The sequence below is a fragment of the Arvicanthis niloticus genome, chromosome 8 (genome assembly GCF_011762505.2).
Source record: "Arvicanthis niloticus isolate mArvNil1 chromosome 8, mArvNil1.pat.X, whole genome shotgun sequence".
NCBI lineage: Eukaryota > Metazoa > Chordata > Mammalia > Rodentia > Muridae > Arvicanthis > Arvicanthis niloticus.
In genome coordinates, this window is record NC_047665.1 from 13,421,505 (window position 1) to 13,445,432 (window position 23,928).

The following is a 23,928-nucleotide window of genomic DNA, read 5'->3' on the forward strand; positions in this document are numbered from 1 at the left end:
TCTGCATGAGGGCATCAGATTTTGAGTTACAATTGTGAGCTGCCATGTGGGTTGTTGGGATTTGAACCCAGGTCCTCTAGAAGAGAAGTCAGTGTTCTTAACCATTGAGCCATGTCTTGAAGAATACAATATTTTTAGGACTTGTTTATATTTTTAAGAAGCCTGTGTTATCACCTCCAGATAGCACTTGAGCTTATATGTTCTTTATTTTTTATAGTGCTAGGACTTGAGCCCTGGGCCTCACAAGCTAGGCAAGTGCCCTGCAGCACTAAGTGACATTCATCTCCAGCTTCATTGTACTTTGAGATTGTCCAAACTGCTCAAGATCGGCTGAAACTCTTTAGGTAGACTAGGCTGGACTTTCAAAGTGGCAGAGGTCATAAGCCTGTCTTACTAGGCCTGGCTCCTGGGTTTGTTTTTCACTGGTTTGTAGATGGCAGGCTCACACAGCTTTATGTACTTGTCTGTGACCTCTTGCCCATCAGGGGCTCATAACTTCAGGGCAAGATCCCTAGAGCTGTTTGTGTTCTTGAGTAGGGCCACCAGGCCCAGTCTTGTGTCAATGTAATGTCAGAGCCGACACTTTTCCAAGGAGGGATTTTAACAGGAATTCATTTGTGTCTTGAGGATGCTTCTCTTAAGATGACCTGCAATTGGAAGATGCCCATGGGCTCTCCAGCAGAAACACCACACCTTTGGCTGATCTGAACCTTCTCATCATCTTTAGAAGATGACAGTTATCTTTCTTGCTGGGTCACAGTACTCACGTCTGCTGGTTTCTCTTTCTCGTTCTCCACCAACTTCTCCATAGCTCTCCAGGGATAGCTCAGTCCTGCTTACCCTCTTTCTCAGTCAGAACATCACATAGGACTGTGGTGGAGCTAGGCTACAACTCCCACTGACAGCTTCAGGGAAGGCACTCTCATGGTACCATCTATGTCCTACATGACCATGGCCATCTATGATACATAGACACTGCACCATAATGCTTACCATGAGAAGCAGGGTGCCAGAAGTGAGCAGAGGCAGAACAGGGCTTGGCCGTGCCCTGCTGCCATGCTACCTGGCTCCATTCTAGCTCTCCAGTCTTCTCTTTAAAATCGAGGTACTCTACTGACATCCACCAAGGTCCATTTTTGGTTTCAGCTGGTGACTGCCAGCACATACTGCTTATAATTAAGAAGCCTAGTGGACACCCACTAACCCAGCCAGGGCTCCCAGGCTGGCCAACTCTAAAGCTGCCATCATCACTCTGCTTTGTTGGTGACCTTGAGTTTTTCGAGATGATCTCACAGAATTCATCTCAATGACAGCAAAGTCCATGTATGAATGTTTATCTACAGCACAGGCAGATAAAAATATTTTAATTACATTCTTGATAACAAAACAACTCTGTTGCTTTTACCACTACCACATACAGTTCACTCTGTCTGACCAGCACCACCTGGAAAACAGGCTGAAGATGTTACTTATTCTCCCTTGTTTTTCTGAGCAAGACAGTGAAACATAAGATGATAGAAACCACTGTGTCACTGGCTCACTGTGAGAAGACAGCATGTATCTTGCCAGTTCTTTTTCCAAAGTTGACAACATCTTTGGTGAGAACTTTGTATGCACATCAAGCAAGAGCCTCTTCAACTGGTGGCACCTAGCCAAGCTTAACTTTGTAGCAATATGACCTCAGAATACTTGTCCCAGTGCTTCTGGCTTCCACCCCAGCAATGCTCCTGCTGTCGCTCTTCACGTGGGTGAATCCACTACAAAGAAGGACACACCAGGCATCAACCTTGGAAAGGTCATCTTTCCCCCAGTGGTGCTGCTTAAATCACAATGATCCAAATGCTGTGAGAAACATCAGGGAAATGGCTTTGTCTTTATTACAGTAAGCACAGCTCTACCAGGGTCAAAGGTGGTGGTGTGCCTGTAAGGGCTCCCAGGACCTTTTCAAGGTCTAACCTAGATCCAGCTCCATGTTCTCTGTGGGCTATGCACAAAACATCTAAATCTCTCAGCTATTTCATTTGCAAAGTGTGGGTAATACCAGCATGGGCTGGTTTTGTACAATACAGGAGACAAAATACAGCACACAGTGGGAGCTGGGAGTCTGAACTGTGGCAGAAAAAGAAACAGGATGTGCACAGTGGCCCATCTTGAGGCCCAGTCAATGAGGCTGGAATGACTAATGCCCTTTCCAATAATTCCTTTATAATAATTCCTTCGAGCAGATATGATATGCACATCTGGTCTCAGCTATTCAGGGGAATGAGGAGGAACACTTTATGCTGGAAGTTCGAAACCAGCCTGGGCAACACGACAAAACTTATTCTAAAAGAAAGAAAAGCAGTGCTTTTCTACTCTACAGACACAGGGCTGGGGAACAGCCAATTACCTGGCCCATCTGTGAGATCCTCCGAGCAAATGATAACAGCTCTTGAGAACAGGAGATGTGTTCTTCTTATTCCACACATAGACACGCAAGGACAGGTCCAGGGCAGCGGTGATGACACGGTCTGGATCCTTGAAATGAAGTCAAGTGAGCTACAGCTGTGGATTCCCAAGAGTGGAAAGCATGCCCCAGGCAGGAGGTGCCACACTTACCACCCACATAGATGTGATGGGCCTCTGGTGGTCCTGAAAGGCCATCAGCTGCAGGCCATGTATGGTGAAGAGCACCAGCTCTGACCCAGAGGTGAGCAGGATCGTTTGGGAGCCGTGGCCCTGCATGAGGTGAGGAGTCATAGTGTCTGGCAGGGGGAAGCTGGCCAGTTGCTGTGCTTGAGAGAATAAAAGTACACAGGTTGCCTCTCCGGTACACCTATGTGCCTCACCCAACAATCTGGTGCACTGAAAAATGTAGGGCTTTGTAGTTGGAAAGCTCTGCCCCTGCTCCTAAGCCAATCAATTAGACCCTAAAGCTCAGTCCAGTAGCAGCAAAATGCTGGGTGCCCTGCCCACAGAGGAGGAGACCATGGGTGTGAGTGTGGAATTTACTCCTGAAGCCCAGGACTACACGGGAACCAACATGTACTAAGCATTTCACCACACAGGATATAAAATCATGCAGCAAAGCTTCCAGGCTACTCTGCCTCTACTTCCCTGGAAGGGAAAAGAGACTGTCTGAGAGTTACTATGAGGGACCTGTCCTGAAGTATCAACTGAAGGCTGTGGCCAGCACAGGGACCTTACCCAGGATGCTCACTCTGTCCCTGGACTTGTTGGCCTTTAACTCGAAGGTAGTGATAACCAGATGCATGCCACTGTCATCTCTGTGTATCACCGTCAGCTTGGCTGCCTCATCTGGAGCCCAGCAGGCTCTGGAGCTCTGCCTGATAGGGAGGGTAGTGGAGACAAGTCTGTCTTCTGATGGGTGTAGCAAGGGCTGAGTGTAGAACACCTGTTGAAACACCCATATATAGTCAGTGTAGTGAGGGGCCTGGGAGTTCCTCAAGCCCTCTAGCCCCAAGCTGCCTTCAGCCTCTGGTAGGACTGCCTGGACAGCTGGCTGCCCACATAATGCAACCTCTATACTATGCATAACTGGGCAATCAAGGTCATTTTCATGTCCCGCTTCTAAGCTGTGGGTTATAGCATCCTGTGTCCTCTATACCAAACTGCTATTCTCTACTGATCTTCTTCTTCCCTGGCTACATGGTCTCTTTTCTGTGTTCTTCTAGCTCTTCTTTCTGTAGTCTAACTTTTACTTTAGGTCCTGGCACTCAGTAAGGGTTTCACCTCTGGCAAATGACTGGATATTGAAGAGGTAATCTGGCCCCATCTCTACATTAATCCTTGGCATCAAATCTCTCACTCTCTTGTCCCTGTGCCAAGGCCAGCCCTTCCTCTCCCCACCCCATGCAGATGCCTCCTGCCTTTGAAAAAGGCAGCCCATCCTAGTCTTCACACTCAGCATTAAACCCTGGCACTGAAATCAAACAGCCAGCGCTTCCCTGGTGCAGATGGCTCCTGCCTGTGAAGGAAGCAGACATTCCTGTCCTTGAAGTGATAAGGCCCCATTCTTGAGCTATGGGAAAGAGGCAATTAAGTGTTCTCAGACTGGTTTGCAAAAATACACTAGCCTCTGATAATGGAATAAGTTATTTCTTCTCAGATCAAAAAGGCCCTTTCCTAGCTGCACGGGTCCTCCTCACTGTCTGAGCAAACGTTATAGGTTCCGAAGGATGGCATTCCTTTACCCAATCATGTATTGCCAAGGCTGGAGCGCTCCTACTAATACATTCTCCCATATATACCCCGAGCCCCTAGACTCAAGCATTGCATTCCTAACCTACCAGTGCAGGGCAGGCTGCCATCCGGGTCTGGACTCACACAATAAAGGCTCTTTGTGTTTACATCAGTGTTGTGATTTCTGGCAGTCTCCTGGGGTTCCCGAGAACTGGGCATAACATTCTGGGGGGTTGTTCTCCAGGATCTGCCAGCAGATCCCCAGAATCTGCAACCTGAAGAGTCTAGTGCCAGCAGATGAGTGGTGAGTGTTGGTATTTCTGTACTTTCCATGTGTGTTCTGTTCTTGCTTTTGGTGTTGGAAAAGCCTCAAGGTGTCTGAGTAAGCAGCAGAGGATTACTAAGAGCGGATGTGCTGGAGAGTCACTGCCTTGGGGATCAGGGAGATGTCCCTGATTCCCTGATTCTGAGGGTCTGTTGATTAGCGGGGGGGGGGGGGGGGGGGGGGGGGGGGAGGTAGGGGAGTGGGAGGGGTGGGGAGGGGGGAGGGGGGAATCATCACAGGCTGCTTTCCTCCCTGTGTGCCCTGCCTGCACTTTCCCAGGCGAGTGAGTCCTAGTATCTGGATTTATCTTTGTTTCCAGTTACATGAGAGTTTGTCTGCCATGTTCCTTGTAGTGTTTGGTTTCCTGTTGTACTAGACTGTAACAGACCATATGGGGCAGACTGATTCTCAACCCTTCAACACTGTTCAAGCTCACTCTAAGGAAGTTAGGAGTAGGGCTCACAGTCTCCAGGTGGACCTGAGGAAGGGGAAGATGTCCATGTACTGCAGCTCAGAGTGGTCAGCTTTGAAAGCTGGATAGCCACCAGAGGGACCGTTCACCTCCCCACAGTGTCAGCAGTAGAAGAGAGAGTGCTCCAAAAGGCACAGAGGCACCCGGATCAAGTCCCCTATCTAGTAGTTTGGAAGGATTTGGTTACTAATCCACTGTGGTGGGTCAAATCCTTCCTCCTCTCTCTTGCTAACACTTCTTCACCAGGAACAGTGTTGGCCCTGGTGGCAGAAGAACGGAACCGTGAAGTTCCATGACCTCTTGAGTCTCTTTACCCCACTTTATAGGCCAGCACTCTTGAGGTGGCCCTCTTTCTACCACCTTACACCCAAGCTTCAGCCCTACCCACACTTCCGATCCTGCCCACCCCAGTACTGTCTGCACTTCCCCCAGAGAAAACCCCACTGGAAGTGCCATCAACCCCAGTAGTGTCGGCTTCAGGAATGGAGTTGGGGGGGGGGGGGGTACAGGGAACTGGAAGCAGGCACACAGTGCCTCCTGAGGGTATAGAGCAGGAGGTAGAGTCTAGTATTTTACCTGTAAGGACAACAGGGCTCATCGACCAACAAGGAAATCAACCCCACCATTAGTGGCCCTTCGGCTACTACTGATCTTTATAATTGGAGGAGAGGGAATGCCAGATTCTCTGACAATCCTAGAGAGCTCGTTGGTCTCTAAGACACCATCCTTTTTACCCATCAGCCCCACTTGGGATAATTATCAGCAGTTCTTGCAGATTCTCTTTACCACAGAGGAAAAGGAACATCATTTTGGAGGCCCAAACATCCCCAGGAGCTAACACACTCCAACCCAGAACCCTGCTGACTTAGATGAAGGATTTCCCTCAGGACACCAGTTTGGGACTACAATAAGGGTGAAAGTCGGGAACATCTGCACGCCTATCACCAGTTTCTAATGGCAAGTCTCAGACCAGCCGCTCAGTGACCCACAAATTTGGCTAAGATTTATGATGCCAGGCAGAAGAATAATCAAGGCCCAGCAGAGTTTCAGGAGCAGATTATAGATGCTTTCTGCAATTATACGCACCTAGACTCCGAGGAGGCAATAGCACTGGCATTTATAAATCAGTCAGCCCCAGACATTAGAAGGAAGTTACAGAAGTTAGAAAGACTAGGGGAGAAGTCATTGAGAGATTCAGTGGAAGTTGCGGAGAAGGTGAACTATAATAGGGAGACTAAAGAAAGATGAGAAGATTAAGACAGGGAAGATATTGAACAGAGATCTGTTCAAATCCTTCTAGCCAATAGTAATCTGGACCAGAGAGAGAGGAAGCACCAGCTCCAGAACATTGCTGAAGGTAAAGAGGCTAAGGGAAGTTGTCAACCAATCTTAGGTAAGAATCAGTGCACCTATTGTAAGGAGGAAGGACATCAGACTAGAGAATGCCCCAGAAGAAAGCCAAAGACTAAGACTATGTTCATGGAGGAGTGAGGGAGTTGGAGCTCAGACCCCCTCCCCGAGCCCACGGTAGCCCTCAGAGTGGAGGGGAAGGCTCTAGAATTCCTGGTGGATACTGAAGCCCAACATTCAGTGCTCATAAAGGTTGAAGAGCCATTGTCTACTAAGCAGTCCTGGGTCCAAGGGGCCACAGGCACCAAACAATATTCATGGACCATAAGAACACTGTACTTGGGAATGGGACGGGTAACCCATTCATTCATAGTCATTCCTAAGTGCCCCTACTCCTTACTGGGAGAGATCCCCTAGCTACAATGAGGGTCCAAATTCATTTTAAACCTGGGGATGTCCGGTTAATGGATCAGAATGGTGATCCAATCCAGGGGCTGACACTTGGCCCCTGAGACTTAGTATAGACTATACAAGTCACCAGCCGCCCCAAATAAGATTTGGATGTTTGGTTGACAAAGTTTCCCCAGGCACAGGCAGAAACTGGAGGCATGGGATTGGCAAAACACTGACCCTGTGTTTGTAGAGCTTAAACTGAGGGGGGGGGGGGGGAACCCAGTAAGAGTCCACCAATATCCCATGTCTCAAAGAGGCACAGAGGGGGATCACTCCATATCTGAAAATTGCTGACCCTGGGAGTCCTCAGGCCATGTCAATCAGCCTAGAACACTCCATTATTGCCCATGAAGAAGCTAGATTCCAATGATTAGCGCCCTGTCCAGGACCTAAAGGAAGTTAAATGCAGAGTAATGGACATACATACACCCTATGATGCCTAATCCTTATACTTTATTGAGCTCTTTGCGACAAGATCGGAAATGAAATTCTGCTTTCTTCAGCTTACCCTTGACTCCCCCAAACCAGAAATATTTTGCCTTTGAATGGCTTGATCCCAAAAGAGGCATTAATGGGCAACTCACCTGGATCTACCTAACTCAAGGCTACAAGAATTCACCCACTATTTTTGATGAAGCTTTACATGAGGACTTGGGTGAGTACCAGGCCAATAACCCAGATATAACACTTCTTTAGTATGTAGATGAACTGTTAATTCCAGCAGAAACCAAAGTGGGTTGCAAGAAGGGGACCCAGAATCTCCTACAGGCTCTGAGGAACATGGGATATCAGGCATCTGACAAAAAAAAAACAAAAACAAAAAAAAAACACAGTTCTGTAAGACTGAAGTCACCCATCTCAGTTATATTCTGAAAGAAGGTCAGCAGTGGCTTTCTACAGCGAGCAAAGAGACTGTCCTCAGCATCCCTAGCCTGCAGAGTCCACAACAGTTAAGAGGGTCAATTAAGGTCCACAGGCTCTTGTAGACTATGGATTCCAGACTTTGCTGAAATAGCCAAACCTTTCTATGAAGCCACCAAGGAAGCCAGGGACTTTGTTTAGACTCAGGAACACCAAAGGGCCTTTGAGACAGTAAAGCAGGCCCTGCTGTCAGCCTCTGTTTTGTGGCTACCAGACATGACTAAGCCATTTCATCTGTATGTTGATGAACATAAAGGAATAGCCAAAGGTCTCCTGACTCAAACTTTGGGGCCATGTAAATGGCAAGTGGCTTGTCAAAGAAATTAGACCCAGTGGCAGCAGGATAGCCATCTTGCCTGCGTATCATTGTGGCTATGGCATCACTGGTTAATGATGCAAATAAATTAACTTTGGGACTTAATTTAGCTGTAACTACCCCACCATGTAATTGAAGGGGTACTCAAACAATCCCATGATCAGTGCTTCAGTAATGCCTGCATGATGCATTATCAGACTTTACTAATTAACTCCTGGTGGATTTTCCTTCTAGCCACCTGTTTCCTTGAATCCTGGGACCTTTCTCCCTGACCGATTTGAATCATCTGCTCCACTAATGCATCAAGATCTTGGCCCAGGTACATAGTACCCAACCTGACTTAAAAGAACTTGGTTTACAGATGAAAGCAGCTTCAATCACAAAGGTCAGAGGAAGGCAGGAGGGAGCAGTGGTAACCACAGAAACAGAGATAACCTGGGTTCAGTTTCTTCCCCAGGTACTTTAGCTCAAAGGGCTGAACTAATAGCACTAACCCAGGCCCTCATCATGGGGAAAGGACTGGCTGTTAACATTTACATGGACAGCCGATATGCATTTGCAACTGCTCATGTACATGGAGCTATTTACCAGAAGAGAGGGCTCCTAACTGCAGACAAGAAAACTACCAAAAAGAAAGATGGAATCCCACAGCTACTCAAAGTCCTCTGGTTGGCAAAGAGGGTGGCAATTGTACACTGTCCAGGCCACCAAAAACGAACAACACCAGTGGCTAGAGGTAGCAACTTAGCTGACAAAGCTGCTAAGGAGGTAGCCCTGGAAGAAACAGCTGCCTCTGTGGCTATGTTCCTGCCTGATTCACCCAAACTCAACCTGCCAGAATGCCCAGTCTATACAGAAGAAGAGATCAAATGGGCCAAGAATCAGCCCATGAGCTGGTGTTCAGAGGGCTGGTGGCAACCGGCTGAAGGTAAGCTTGCCACCACCTTGGCAAAAAACGATACTCAGGAAAATCCAGAGTTACTCACATGGGAGTGAGATGGATGGCTGATACATCTAAGGTGACTTTCAGAGACATGCAGAATACCGTTGAGCATATAGTGTCAAGCTGCAGAGCTTGCCAACTAACCAACAGCCATACTAGCAAACATCCAGGCTCTTGACTGTGAGGTAAGAGACTGGGGACTACTGGGAAGTTGATTTTACATAACTTAAACCAGAGAAATACAGTTACAAGTACTTGCTGATATTTGTGGACACCTTCTCTGGATGGATGGAAGCATTTCCAACAAAGACCAAGACTGCAAAGGTAGCGGCTAAGAAATTGCTGGAGGATATCTTACCCAGGTATGGATTCCCTCATATGATAGGGTCAGACAATGGACCAGCATTTGTGTTCAAGGTAAGCCAGAATGTAGCAAGATTTAGTGGGGCAGATTGAAAATTACATTGTGCATACTGATCCCAAAGTTCAGGATAGGTAGACAGGATGAACAGAATATTAAAAGAGACCTTAATTAAAATTGACCATGTAGACTGTTGGAGACTAGGTGATACTCCTTCTCTTTGCCCTGTATCAGGTGAGGAACTCCCCTTACTGGACAGAAGTAACCCCCTTTGAGATTATGTATAGTGTCCCTGCCCCCATTGTACCTAACCTGCAGTTGGCAGCTGTTGCAGAATTGGAAGATGATGAATTAATAACTAAGGTCAGAGCAACCCAGTGGGCTTACAAGTATGTCTGGCCTAGACTGTGAGCCCACTGGCCTTTATGAAGCTGAAGCAGGCTCAGTTCTAGAACCACACAAGTTTCAACCAGGAGACTGGGTCTATGTGAAGAGATTTCGTGGGACGTGCTGGAGCCCAGGTGGTTTGTCATTCTGCAAACTACAATGACTGCCATTAAAGTGGACAATATCGCCACCTGGGTACACTACACACATGCCAGACCAGCTGATCCACTCTCCCCTGAGCAAGACGGCCAGATTCCACTGTCTCCAGAATGGAAAGTTCGGAAGGGCACCAATCCTCTCAAGTTAAAATGAACTGGTCTTGAGCCCACTGTTGTTGTCAACTGTATTGATTGCAGCCCCTAACCCACACCAGTCTTTGACTGAAAATCCTGAGACTGGCTAGAGTGCCCAACCAGCCTCAGTGAAGAGGCGGCTTGGGACACACTGGTTTCCAGAGCTGACTTTTGATTGCACCAGCTGGCCGATAATTCATGGACTAACACCAACAGACTTTATGAGATTCAGACCCTAAATGTAGATAGGGGACTTTTTATATATGTCGGGGGTGGTGGCGGGGGGGGGGGCTGCCACATGTGGGGGTCCTGAATAACAGCTTATTGTGCTGGTTGGGGATGCAAAACATCAGTCACGGGGGATAGGGAGTGGAAAGTGTCAAAGGAAGACCTTATCATGGTTGCCCAGCAGGGAGACAACTCCAAAGTTTTATTCAGGTTCACTGCCAAAGGGAGGCAAGCTAGAAGGATGGGAAGCCAGAAAATCATGGGGCCTCCGGATTCACATTCGGAGGCAGCAATCCTAGATTGCTTTTTACAGTTAGACTATTGATAAAGCCAATTGTAAACCAACTACCAGTAGCTGTAAGACCAAATCAGGTTTTGACAAACCCTAAACCTCTATTAACACCATAACCAGACTAGCAACTACCTATCTACAGTCATTCAATTGCCGGGACCCTCAATTCCAGAACTTTTCCTGAAGCACACAGAACCAGTGGACCCCTTCTGGTCAATGATGTTAAAGACTTTCCAAATTCTGAATGTCTCCCAGCCAGAACTTAGCATCTCTTGTTGGTTTATATTACAACGCTAGATTATATAATGCCTTTTATAAAGGCATTGGGTTAATAGCTGGATATAATGTGTCTGAAAAGGATATTGCATGTGGATGGGTCACAGGAAGGTCCGGCTTTAACCCCACAGACCGTATTAAGGCATAGTACCTGCCTGGGGAAGGTCCCCCCACTGTTGCACCAACACCTCTGCAATTAGACCATCCCCACTGTTCATTCCAAATGAGTTATTCCCCCGGAACAAGCATAGTGGGCTTGTTCAATGGGACTGACCCCATGTGTGCATGGAGAAATCCTTAATTCCTCTACCCCAAAGGAGTTCTGTATTCTAATGAGTTAGTACCCTGTATAACCTATTATTCATAAGAGACAGTGCTGAGAACTCTGGTAGGGCACATTGAAGGAGACCTCATGAGGCAGAAAAGGGAAGCCATCTCCTTAACCCTAGCTGTAATCCTAGGGGCAGGACTAGCCGGAGCCAACACTGCGAGAGCTACATTGATGTTACATGAAAAGAATTACAATAGCTTAAAGGCAGACAGAGGTGAGGACATCCAACACCTAGAAAAGTCCATCCCGAACTGAGAGCTTAACATGGACTCTCTGAGTAATGCTGAGGTAGTGCTGCAGACTAGGAGGGAATTAGACTTAGTGTCTCTACAGCAAAGAGAGTTATGTGCTGCTCTGCGTGAGGAGTGTTGTTTCTATGTCAACCATTCTGGAGTTATTAGGAAATCATTAGCCAAAGTCAGGGAGAGTATAGATAGACCCTAGAGGGAATGAGAAAATTCCAAAAGTTGGTACCACTCGCTGTTTGATTCCTCCCCCTGGCTAACAACTCTCATCTCCACCCTTGTGGGACCTTTGGTCATCATTTAACGCTTCCTCACTTTTGGACCATGCATTATCAATAAGCTTTTTCAATACATGAAACAGAGATTGGGAACTATTCAACTGATGGTAATGAGGTCACAGTATCAACAAATTAGCACAGACAACCTAGATCTCAGAGAGCCCAAGATTGGCCTCTAAAGTTACTAGAGGAGGGGTGACTGAAGAGATGAAAAGTAACCTGCTAACCTGCCTCTGTCTCTGCATTAATCTTTGGCATCAAATCCTGCACTCCCTTGTCCCCCACCCCCTGCAATGAGGTAAACATGCACTCCCTCCCCGCCCTGCAGATGCTCCTGCCTTTGAAGAGGGCAGACAAAAGGCAGCCCTGAAACTTGTACTCCCCTCCTTGCTAAAATCAAACAGCCAGCCCGTCCCCAGTGCATATGGCTCCTGCCTTTGAAGGAGGCAGAAATTTGTGTCCTTGAAGTGATAAGGCCCCATTCTTGAGCTATGGGAAAGAGGCAATTAAATGTTCCCAGACAGCTGTGACCAGCTTGTAAAAATACACTAGCCTCCCATAACAGAGTAAGTTATCTCTTCCCAGGTCAAAAAGGTCCTCCTTCAGCTGCACGGTTCCACCTTGCTGTGTGAGCAAACGTTATAGGTTCCAAAGGATGGCATTCCTTTACCCTCTACCCAATCATGTCAACACCAAGGTTCAAGAGCCCCCGTTTATACAGTCTTCCATATATATTCTGAACCCCTAGACTCCAGCATCGCATTCCTAACCTGCAGAGCAGGGAAGGTTGTGATCCGGGTCTGGACTTGTACAATAAAGGTTCTTTGTGTTTACATTGGTGTTGATTTCTGGTGGTTTCCTGAAGTTTTTGTGAGCTGGGTATAACAACATCTCTATGCCTAAGAACCAAGTCATGGTTAGTACTTTGTGACTTGCAGGGCATTGCTCCAGACCACAGAGGAGGAGGCAGGGCAGATCTGCACCCCCATGCATCATATGCTGTCTTCTCCAACACCTGCATCAGCCTCACTGCACATTCGTCTTTACCCCATCCTCAGCACACAGACAGCACTTTAGGAGCCCAAACTTATTCAAAGCTGACCTTGTCCTTCCCAGCAGAGAGTTGACCCTTCTGGCTTATAGCATAGTGACAGGAAAGAGCAGAGGATAATAGGGCTGGGTTTCCTGCATGAGAGTCACACTCCTTCCTGGCCCTGTGGTCTCAGGGTGCAGCCTCTTTAGCCACCTCCCACCCCCTCAGGTTTACCAGGAACTGGGTTCCTGGGCACTGACCTTTGGGCCTAAGTCTGAACCTTGTGCAAACACAAATACCCACTGTGTGTCAGGTGAGCACATGAGGCTCACAGAGGTGTGAGGAAACGTGGCCACTCTGGAGAGCACTTGCAGCTGAGGTACTGTCATAGTATAGAGGGTCCCTTCGTCACAGGCTGCCTGGAACAGAAAGAAAGTGACAATGAGGCTTACCATCACATTCTGATAGACCTGTGTCCCCTGCTCAAGGGTGGGCACCGCCCACAGCAATGTACATGTTCAGAGAAGAGCCCACATCCCCTGCAGGAGCCTGACATGTGAGCCGCCATTGCCCTTCCTGTCTAGGACAGAAGCAGCTTGCCTATGTGTTTTATATTACAATGTTTCCGCTGGCACTGATGGCAATTTAAAAAGTCAAAAGAAAATGTTTATCAATCTGGTAAAGGTCGGCCAGGAGTACAAAAGTTACTATAATTACTGCTACCGTGAGTGCTCCTGCCTAGACTCTGTATACACACAAGCATGCATTCAGAGGAATGGCTAAACTTGTAATTATTAGGTCAAAAGTATGCATATTCAAAATGTTTCACAAAACTGAAATAGCCACCAAACTCGGGAAACCAGTTCAAAGCACATTCCCACTTCACATATAGAAAAATGGACAAGACACTGGCAAGCTAAAAAGCATACATGGTAGAAGGCAGTCCCACCCCTCATAAAAAGCTGCAAAGAATAAGGAAGTGAGGAAATGGCGCAGAGGACTCCAGCACCTGTCAGCACACAGGAAAGCGAAGGCACAGGGCTACAAACCACAAGAGCTCACACAGCAGGCACCCACCACAACAGCAGAAGCTACAGGGAACAGTTGATGCCACACAAGTCTGAAGGACAGACAAGCCTGCATTCCACATGGGGGGCTAAGAGAAGGCAGAATAGCAGTGCCTGCTATGAAGGGGGAATCAGGCTCCATTCACCATAGTGGTCTACATCAAGAGATGGATAGGCCTTGAGGGGCTCCTGAGAACTCGAGTGCGTGCGTATCACTCACCAGCAGGAAGGGGCCCTCTGGGTGGTTACAGGCCTCCATTGAAGAACAGGAGGTCGGCAAGCTAAAGGAGGCCCACTCAGACCCAGTCTCCGCTTTCCACCCCATGATCAAGCCCTGTGTGTCCACAGTGACAACCAGCTGCAGCTGAGGATAGGCCACCAGAGTCACCAGAGGAGCAGGCTGCACAGGACTCGACCAGATCTCCGTGCCCTGGCAACAACAAAATTAACAGATTGACAACTGACACAGGGATCCATTTCTTTCATAGATTTATATGACTTTTATCAATCAGCATAGGTTTACCTGGGCCCACTCTACCAGTCTCTGTAGCACAAAGATGGTGATCCACCTGTTTGGTTCTAGGATCACCCAGGAAACAAGCCTGTGTCACCTGTGAGAGGGAGTTTCTATATTAGGTTAATTAAAGTGATATAATTTGATGAGCTGGGGTCCTGGATTGAATAAAAAGAGAAAAATCTAGAACTCCAGCTCTCAGGGATCTGACACCTTCATCTGACTGCTATCGTCTTACAAGACACATATACACACAAACAGCAAACCTTCAAAAAAATGTTTAAAGAATCCTGTATCCTTAAACAGGGTGTGGATGGATGCAAACTACCATTATGAAAGCAAGCAAAATAAGCCAGGCATGGTGTCCCAGGACTGCTACCCCAGTGACTGGGAGGAAAGCCTGCGAAGACTGCCCTAAGCTCCAGGCTGGCTGGAGCTGCAGGTCAAAATCCAACCTGATATCAAAAAGCCAGAGAGGTGAGCAGGAGAAAGGCCAAACTGTTAACACTGCTGACTTGAAGGATTAGGAGAAAGGGATGGAGTCTATGTGTTCTTTTGAATTGGCTAGTATCTGTGCTTCTGTCGTTATCTATGGTGAAGTGGCTTCCTAGGAATTGAACCCTAAACCTTACTTATGCCAGGCAAGTGCTGTCCACTCACTAAACTCCCAGCCTGCCATTTTTGTTTTAGAAGCTTTCAAGGCACAAAAACACAGAAGCCAGCTGTGGGTCTGAGATGTCAACACTGGGGAAGCAGGAGAATCCCAAGTTTCAGACCAGCCTGAGCTACACCAGACTCTATAAGCCACATGGAAGAACCATAAGGCATGCGCTATGCGACAGAAGCCAGTTTACAAAGGGGTACACACTGTGATTCTTTTGGGCTGCTGTAATAAAATGCCCAACACTGAACAATTTGTAAAGTACAGCAATGGGGTTTTACACATTTTTGGAGCTACAAAAATCTATAATGAAGACGCAGGCAAGTTTAGTTGTCTAGTAAAGGTTCTCTTTCCAAGTCCTTAAATAACATGGTGAAAAAAGAAAGGGGTGTGAACTCCTCCATCAGAACTTTTCAGTAGAGGACCACAAACCACACCTTGTGTCACCTCCAAAGAGCTCAGGCAAATACCCTGCTAATGGGAAGTAAGTCTCAGTGTGACATAGCACCAGTTTCAACAACTGACTCCTTAAGGGAGAAATGACAGTGACACACATGCACGGTTGATCAAAAGTTGTCTTCTTGGAAAATCTCCTCGTGTCAATATGAGTTCTGGCATGGAGGATCCCAATTACGTGGCTTGCTGTGAGTGTGAGGAATGGCAAAGCAGCTGTCATCCCAGGCACAGGCCACAAGAGCCCCCACCACCATCAGCAAAGTCAGGTCCTCAGAGGAAAGCCAAGCATACGTCACACAAAATATGCTACACTCAAGTTTCAAAAGTCCCAGTGCTATGCTTGTTTTCAATATGTCCTACTGGTGACAGCTGAAGGCACAGCTCAGATTTATCATCTGCAAAATGGGGCACCTGCCTGCATTAAGAGAATCAAACCAAGGTCACAGTTAGGGGTCCTTCCCTGCCCAGCGGAGAGTTCACCTCTTGCAGATCCCACCTGCCCTGCATTAAGAGAATCAAGCCAACTTTCCCTCCCCAGGGGCAGTTCACCTCCTGCAGATCCCAGGCGCGTACGGTACAGTCTGAAGACACAGTGCAAACCACAGACCTTGCCCTTTCATCAAAGCGGTACTCATGGGGTGAGACATAAGCCAGCTGATCTATCATTCCTGAAAGAGAGCACAGGCATAGATGGTCTCAGATCTGACAGACAAGTGTTCCTCTTCTCCAGTTTCAGGAACACAATGAGTGCTTGCTCAGTGGGGACAGGAAGAGACAGGGAGGAGCTTATAACCACTCAGCTGGTGGGCAAGCACGCCTGAGAGCCGAACCTAGTCATAACTACCCAGGCCTGGCTTGTCTTAATTTCTCAGCCTACTGAAAAGGAGGTAACTTATTCTTTCCTCCTATGACGTGACACAAATGACATAGCATCTAGGAGACCTGCATTCATCAACTGGCATTAGCTGAGATGCCAAGTACCCTGAGACTTGATCGGGGGGGGGGGGGGGGGGCAGTGGGAGTGGACACAGCTCCTACACTCTCCAGCTCATACCTGTGTGCCCAGAAATAGCTTTGCAGATGAAGTCCTGTGGCCGCCCAGATTCCACACGGAACTCTAGCTCAGACCGGCAGAAATAGTACTGCCTCCATGTCTGCGTGCCCACGACCATTGGGAAGGCCTTGCAGGGGGCCCATCGCCTAAGACACAGCTGCCTAAAACACAGATACGCAAGCTTAGGCAGGATATAAGTCAGGGATTCTAACACCAGATCTAACTTTGAATTCTGGCCCCACCTCTTTCTGGCTTTGAAACCCTGGATAACCCACTGTTCCTAACTAGGCCTCAACTTCCCCCTCTGTCAAACAGGGGCAGTGCTGATAGTAAATAGTGGTGGCATAAGAACCATGTGTGCCTTTTATATGACAAGCTGCCCTTCATGGCAGCCCTATGGGGGAGGCGCTTACCACCATCCCACTCTTGGGGATCCAGACTAAAGGACTGGCATTCAAGTCAAATGACTCACTTGCCCTTTCACCTCTGTTGGTCCTTCCTGTATCGCCTTGCTATTGCCAAGGGTCAGATCGTCTCCTTAGATTCACCTGTTTATCATTATATGACACTTCTTTATACCCCTGATCCCAAAGTCTACTCTGTGATGTCATTTAGCTTTTTGTCAATAATGCCTGCATGAGTACGTCTTCTTCCAAAACCTTGTGTTCAGCATATTATGTCTTTTAATCCAAAGTCCAGCTCAAAGAAGAGTGCTTGCAGAGCATGCACGCTGCATTTGATCTCCAGATCTTATAACAAAAAAAAAAAAAAGAAAGAAAGAAAACTAAGTGTATTTCATGCAGACAGCATTAAGCTGAACCATTTTCTTTGCCAGTTCTGTGGCTCTTCACCTTTTCGTTAGGTTGTATAATCATATTTTTCATTATTTTAATGCTCTCTTGGATTAAGCTCTCCCAGATTTCATTACTGTCATCTTCTGTGTTAAGTACAGTCTAATGTACTGTTTCAGTTTCTTGGTCATTTCTTCATACAGTTTTCAGTAGTAAGACAAACATTTGCTCACACATGTCTGTTTGTGTCCTACCTCCTTTAGTATGTATGAGAGAGCAGTCTTATGTCCCAGGCCCATTCAGAGACTCTCTCTGCTGGTGTGAAGGTGCACACTTGCCATCTTAGAGCCTAGGACCCCGACCCAACCTGAGCTGGGAGGAAAGACCTTGTCTTACAAAAGGGAAAGAATGTGTAAGGATCCTAAGGTAAACATGTGTGGTATGTTGGCTTAGACTCCAGATGGAGAGAAGAGAGCAGGAGACAGGGGTGGTCATACTTCCTGCTTTTATACAGCAGGAGAAAAGGTTACAAAAAGCATTCCTACTTCCTTGACACTGTTTTTACATAGTTGCTTTTACCTTTCCTGGTATGTGTTTCCTCATGTGGATTCAAGCTACTGTCTGGAGTTCAACAGAGGAGCAGCCAATGGTGCTATGGGAGCTGAGTGCAAGAGCAGTGGAAGTCTGGCTGGAGAGGAGAGCAGCTTTCAGAGCTGGAGCTAACAGAATACACTGCTGCCACCCATCACTGGTCATTTCAGGAAGAGGAGAATGTGGCCGATGGGAAAGAGTCTGTTCAGTCCCACAGTGTGAACACCACCGTGACAAATTGTCCTTTATCCTAACTTACACATCTATTGTACTAGCTGATCTTGTGTGTCAACTTGACACAAGCTAGGATCATCATAGAGGAAGGAGTCTCCATTGAGGAAATGCCCCCATGAGATCCAGTTATAAGACATTTTCTCAATTAGTGGTCAATAGAGGAGGGTCCAGCTCATGCTGGGTGGTGCCATCCCTAGGCTGGTTGTCCTGGGTTCTATAAGAAGATAGGCCAAGCAAGCCATAGGAAGCAAGTTAGTAAGCAACACCCCTCCCCCCATGGCCTCTGCATCGGCTCCTGCCTCCAGGATTCTGCTCTGCTTGAGTTCCTGTCCTGGTTTCCCCTAATGATGAACTTGCTTTCTGGTCACACAGTGTTTCATCACAGCTACAGAAACCCTAACTAAGATACCCACTAAACACCCACGAGTCAAACTCAATGTGTAAGCTCGCTAGTGTGTGGCACATACGACTTCAGCGATCACATGTCTAGGGAAATGTGGTCTTTGAATCTCTGGTCTACTGGGAATAGCATGCTGACCAGCTCTGGACAAAACAGACTGCCAAATGATTCTGTTTGGCCTGCATAGGACTGACAACTATCAACATTGAAAAATCATGATGTTACATTAAAAAAGAGAAGAAACAAGAGAAAAATGCAGTTACAAAGATCAAGATATTGTAAGGAAATTAGGTGATGAGAAAGGAATTTTCTGCTAACTTCTCAAGAACAGTATTTCTCTCGGGGAAAGCTCTACCCTGGCTTATAAATGTGCACACTCCAAGGGCTACAGCAGCAACTGCACCAGGCAGTTCACACACTCAGGCTATTTCGTTGAGCCATATACTTGGCAAGACCTACCTTTACCTAAATTACCTACAGTTCCCTAAAAGCCAGTCTTCAAAGAGATGAAAGAATGGGTTCCAATTAAAGTTTGCTTCAAACTTTAGATTATTTTTCTAATCAATATTAGTTATAAAAGCTAGTGAAAACCAACAGTTCTATGATGCTGAAAACTGAATATGCTAAGATAGCCCTGAAATAATGAGAATTCTGGGGTGTCATAGTTACCCCAAATAAAAGCAAAGACTGCCTCCAGAATTTGAAGAAGCTTCATGTTTGAACAGCTGCTTTCCATTAAGGATAACTAAACTACAGCTCCTACCTGACCCTCAAGGCTCGCTGCCTGCCCAACATTAGCCAGAGGGGTCTCATCTGCTGCTCCTCCCAGCTTTATCTTAGTATAAAATAAAAGGATAACAGGCTCCAAAGAAGAAATAAAATAGAGGGACTTAGAAAATTCAATGTTTTAGCTATTTCTATTTTCAACTGTGATTTTTTTCACTTTAAACAATCTTACATTTTTATGCTGCTGTGTAGTTTAACAGTAATCTGAACCGGGCACTGTGGCATTTGCTTGCAATTCCAGCACTTGGGAGGGTGAGGCAGGAAGATCATAAGTTTAAGACTAGCCTGGGCTACAAAGCAAGTACAAGACCATCCTGGCTATAAAAAACGGACGTTTTGACTTTATTTATTTATTTGTTTGTTTAAATATGGAACGCTTCACCAATTTGTGTGTTATCCTTGCACAGGGACCATGCTAATATTCTCTGTATCGTTCCAATTTTAGTATATGCGTTGCCAAAGAGAGCATGATTTTATTTATTTTTTTTAAATTAATTTGATTACACTGACAGAAACCACAGGAAATGAATCCAGCCAGTTGAGTTTGGCAATCCTGTTGATACAAAGTCTTACATTATTAACCACAGAGGAGTTTGCTCATGGTAAGGACCAGGGATGGGAGACAATCTTTTCTTGGACCTCACTAGAGCAAAAGTGCTGAGAGCACCTGGGAGCCACTTCTGGTGAGCGCCTCTCCTTTGAAGGACACCCTTGGCTCTTCTTCACTCACCTCCACAGTTCCTTAGTCATTGAAACCTCATTCCAGACCTAGAATAAGGAGGGGAAAGACAGGATCCATCAGTCAATAACCACTTAGCACCCTGGCCTGCCAAATCCCATGGAGGGAACAAAGAACAAAGCCAGACTAGCATTCAACAGAGCTCAACCTGGAGCATTCAAAACAGACAATTAAAACCCACCAAATGGGCCAGTCAGAAGAAAAGACCTGAGCCTAGCATAACTGCCATCAGAGAGGCTTCAAACAGCGATTGATATGAGAAGATGCAGAGAGGCACAGCCAAACATTAGGTGGAGCTCGAGGAATCCTTCAGAAGGGGGGGAGGGGGGGAAGAAGGATTGGATGAGCCAGAGGAGTCAAGTACACCACAAGAACTGGCCAACAGAGTAAACTAAGTGGGGCTCATATGGGCTCACAGAGACAGATTAACAATCAAGGAGCCTATATGTGTTTGGCCCAGGTCCTCTGCATATGTTATGTGAATCTTGGTGGTCCTGTGGGACTCCTAACAGTGGAGTAGAGGCAGTCTCTGACCTTTTGCCTGCTTTGGGGATCTGTTTCCTCTTACCCAGTCTCCTTGCCAAGCTTGGTCTTACTTTAACTTGTTTAACTTGTTTAGTTGTTATCCCTGGGAGGCCTGCTCTTTTCTGAAGGGAAACTGAGGAGGAGTGGATATACGGGAGAAAGGAGGTAGGAGAGGAACTGGAGGAGAAGAGGGAGGAGAAACTGCAGTTGTAATACAATACAGGAAAGAAGAATAAATAAAAGGCAAACCAAACCACCAGCAAATGATGAATGAAAGGTTCAGTGGGGTTGAAGAGTCAGGGTCTAGGAACTTGGAGACACAAAGATTGGATCGCTTTTCTAAAGCGATGTAGGGAAACATAATGCATATGCAAATGAGTCATAAATATGAAAAGATAGTTGAGTAATTTGCCTCAGTGAGAGCAGGAGGTTCTGGTTGGAAAAGAAATAGGAAAGGACCCCACTGGGTGGCTTCTGCTCCCAAGCCTCCATGTAAAAATACCAATAAGCCACTTGAGAGTTTAGAATAGAGTCAGAGGTAGAGATCATTTACCTCACTGTGTGATTGTGGTAAGCCCACCAGGCAACAATAGGCCACTACTACTACAATTTTTGGGCCATTGTTGAAATAAGCTTTATCAAATACTGGCCAAGACATGCACACTGGCCAGGTCCATACCTGGTATTCCCAGGGTATGGCACTGGATTACATTAGACCAGGGATTATGAATGCACAACCCATGAGCTACGGACTTGTTGCCTTCATCCAATGAGGGCAAGCAGACATCCCTGATTTGCTTCCTGCACATGTACTTCCCACCTTTGTGTGATGAAGCACATCCCATGTAGCTGAGGCAACCAAATACAGAAGTGAACATATGTGGCTTGTTACCTTAATTGAACAACAGCCCCCAAGCATTCCAGAAAATTATGTGTCCTTGGGCATGTGGGGTTGCAAGAGAGAGGCACTTTTGGTTTATAGATCTCCTACCAACAGTAATTAAAACGTAAAATGTAAACAAAGATGTTAAATAGTCCCTGTAGACAGACTGTTCAGTCATGGCCTCCACTGTCTTTCCATGGTATGTCAGGAACAAGGTGTAGAATGATAAACTGTTACGATGTGAGGTAAGTTGTCCAACTCACAAAATTTTAGCAACTGATGCAAGGAAAAAAGATGCAGGCCCCAAGAAGTGTTAGAGCAAGAATAGTAGAGCAACAGGAAGTGGCTAGGGACACGGGTCAAACTACTACAGGATTAAAAACCCACAAAGGTAGACAGGAAGGTCCCTCAGCTAGTAAGAGTGTGTGGCCAACTCAAGACCCTAGGTGCATCCCCCAGAACTACAAAAGAAAAGAACAAAATTAGATGATGCCTTATCTACATATACATTCTTAGCCTAGGACCTCTAGCTTCACTGCCAGATGTCAACTCTGGGTCCTTTGATGAAGTCTGAAGTGAAAGAACTGAGTTAGCCAGAGCCAGGCTAACTCCATAGCAGGCTGCAAACTGGCTGTTTGGGAGACTAAACCTAAGTTTCTGTTTCCCAGAAATGAGAACTCAGATCAAATAACTTATGGTCAGCCAACCACAACAGTGGACAGCCAATCTGAGGACACCTTGTCATCTGTCCTGAAGTAAGAATAGGTAGTTAGAATGAGTAAGCAAGCCCCTGGGAAGTCTCCAGAGCCTAATGAATTGTAGAATCAGTCAGTCAGGACCCTAGACAGACAGACAGACAGACAGACAGACAAGACAGAGGCACATATACCATACACCTTCCTGAATTCCCCTGACAATAAAAGCTGAGCTTGGGAGTCCACCAGGAGACTCCATTCCCATATGGGGAGACCCCTGCATGCAGGAAATTCAGCTCAATAAAAAATAAAAGCTCTTTGCTTTTGCAAACTGACTGAGTCTCGGGTATCATTCTTGGGTGATTCTTGGACCCTAACAGAAGAGTAAGACATATATACTTGCAGTGTGATGGTTTTGGCAAAGTTGATAAGTTTGGAATGAATGGTATTGGTCTCTTTCTGTGAGTAAAAGTTTTAAAACTGAACAGGCTTGACACTGCAAATCTAAGTGCTGTGTTCAAGCAACTAAGTGTCTAACCTTTTGAACACTTTTGAATACTTAATGAAGAGACACTAAAACCCAAGGCTTGCACTGGGTACTTGGAAAACACATTAAGGGGGGGGGGGGATTTTAGCGTCTTTTTGGTTACAGTTCATTAGTTGAATCTGGAAGGAATAAACAAGTACCTTGTAACAGTGATTTAGTGGCCCTTGCATTGAGTCTTTGAGAGGAAGCAAACAGCGGGGAAGAGAGAACACCCAGCAGATGACCAGGCAGGAGCCTGGTCAAGAAGGCAGCGGGAAGGGTAGGGCGGTGCCTCCCAAGGCCACCGGCCAAGCCAATCCCTGGTGGAGATACCCCTTCGCCCCCGGGCCGGCGGAGCGCTGCGGTGCAGCGACCCCGCCTGGGACTTCACCTTGTTAACCTGTGCAGCACTGAGCAGGTCCCGGGCATCCAGGAAGGAGAAGACATGCTGCAGTTCGTGCGGACCAAGCTGCAGCACCATCCTGCTCGCCAAGCCCCAGCCACGCCACATCCACTTCCTCCTGGTTAGATAAGCCCGCCCACAAACGGAAATTGTGCAGTTACTTCCGCTCCTCCGCTCTCCTCCCTGGGCTAATCATCCCAGCCGCTGGCTTTTGACTTGATCCTGCTCTGACCTAGAGAACACTGAAGTTGGAATACCCTGATCTTGACCTTGTTTTTTTCTCTGCCTCTCCTCTTACAATCAGTCTTTGTCCTTGCCGGGTTCTGGCTTCAGCCTCCTCCCTGCTTATGATTCTGCATTGTATTTATTATCGATTATGCCAACACATATACATTTGGTCTTTTCCAGAAACGGGCTGTGCAGTAAGACAAAGAGTTGGAAGCATACATGTTCTCCTGTAATCCACTGCTTCCTCTACTATTTACTGCAATTTATAGCTGCTGTTAAAACCACGCACAAATAAATTTAACCTTAGAAGAGCAAAAGTCTTGACTACTGTGTGTCTGTAATGGATGCTTCTGTTCTCCTATGGGAGCAGAGGGACGAACTAGAGATGCTGAAATCCCTGACAGGGCAGCTACTAGTGCATACCTCCCCTCTTTGGCCATTACTGCCACTGGTGTGTAGGTGAAGACATTTTGCCCAGACAGGGCAGCACCTTCCCTAAGCAGGGTGAGGCCTGTGTGGTTCTGAAATGATTAAGGGAGCATCACCTTGTTTTGACTCTACTTCGTGTTTGCTTAGATAGCTCTCAGTCTGTCTTGGTCACACATTTGAGATTTCCATGGTCTTGAATTTGGTCCAAATATAATAGACATGCAAAGTCTGAAATAATCAGTATGCTTTGCCAGTAATGA

General features: G+C 46.7%; 1 protein-coding gene and 1 non-coding gene across 4 annotated transcripts; both read right to left on the minus strand.

Annotated features, from left to right (window-relative positions):
• Window positions 1–1,326: 1,326 nt before the first annotated feature.
• LOC117714154 (F-box/WD repeat-containing protein 12-like) lies at window positions 1,327–23,151 on the minus strand. 3 transcript variants are annotated; one of them, XR_004607485.2, is made up of 10 exons: window positions 23,000–23,150; window positions 19,971–20,008; window positions 16,439–16,599; window positions 15,934–16,052; window positions 13,974–14,183; window positions 12,947–13,105; window positions 3,187–3,394; window positions 2,599–2,718; window positions 2,390–2,517; window positions 1,327–1,757 (listed from the first exon to the last, which is right to left on the minus strand). XR_004607485.2 is itself a non-coding variant. In XM_034510818.2 (10 exons), the coding sequence occupies exons 1-10, from the start codon at window positions 23,117–23,119 to the stop codon at window positions 1,649–1,651; spliced, it is 1,428 nt and encodes a 475-aa protein (XP_034366709.1). In that variant the 5' UTR covers window positions 23,120–23,149; the 3' UTR covers window positions 1,327–1,648. The 3 variants fall into 3 exon arrangements, 2 of the variants coding, with proteins under 2 accessions (XP_034366709.1, XP_034366710.1); XM_034510818.2 differs by having other exon boundaries at window positions 2,599–2,774; window positions 23,000–23,149; XM_034510819.2 differs by lacking the exon at window positions 19,971–20,008 and having other exon boundaries at window positions 2,599–2,774; window positions 23,000–23,151.
• On the minus strand, window positions 19,603–19,707 carry LOC117714484 (U6 spliceosomal RNA). Its single transcript, XR_004607558.1, has one exon. It is a non-coding gene; the product is annotated as a U6 spliceosomal RNA (small nuclear RNA).
• Window positions 23,152–23,928: the final 777 nt, after the last annotated feature.

Coding starts and splice junctions, on each gene's coding strand:
- LOC117714154 (XM_034510818.2), bottom strand. CDS start 23,119: ATGTGGCGTGGCTGGGGCTTGGCGAGCAGGATGGTGCTGCAGCTTGGT. Junction 16,600..19,970: donor ATGACTAAGGAACTGTGGAG/GTGAGTGAAGAA, acceptor TCTGTGTTTTAG/GCAGCTGTGTCTTAGGCGAT. Junction 2,775..3,186: donor GGACAGAGTGAGCATCCTGG/GTAAGGTCCCTG, acceptor TATTCTCTCAAG/CACAGCAACTGGCCAGCTTC.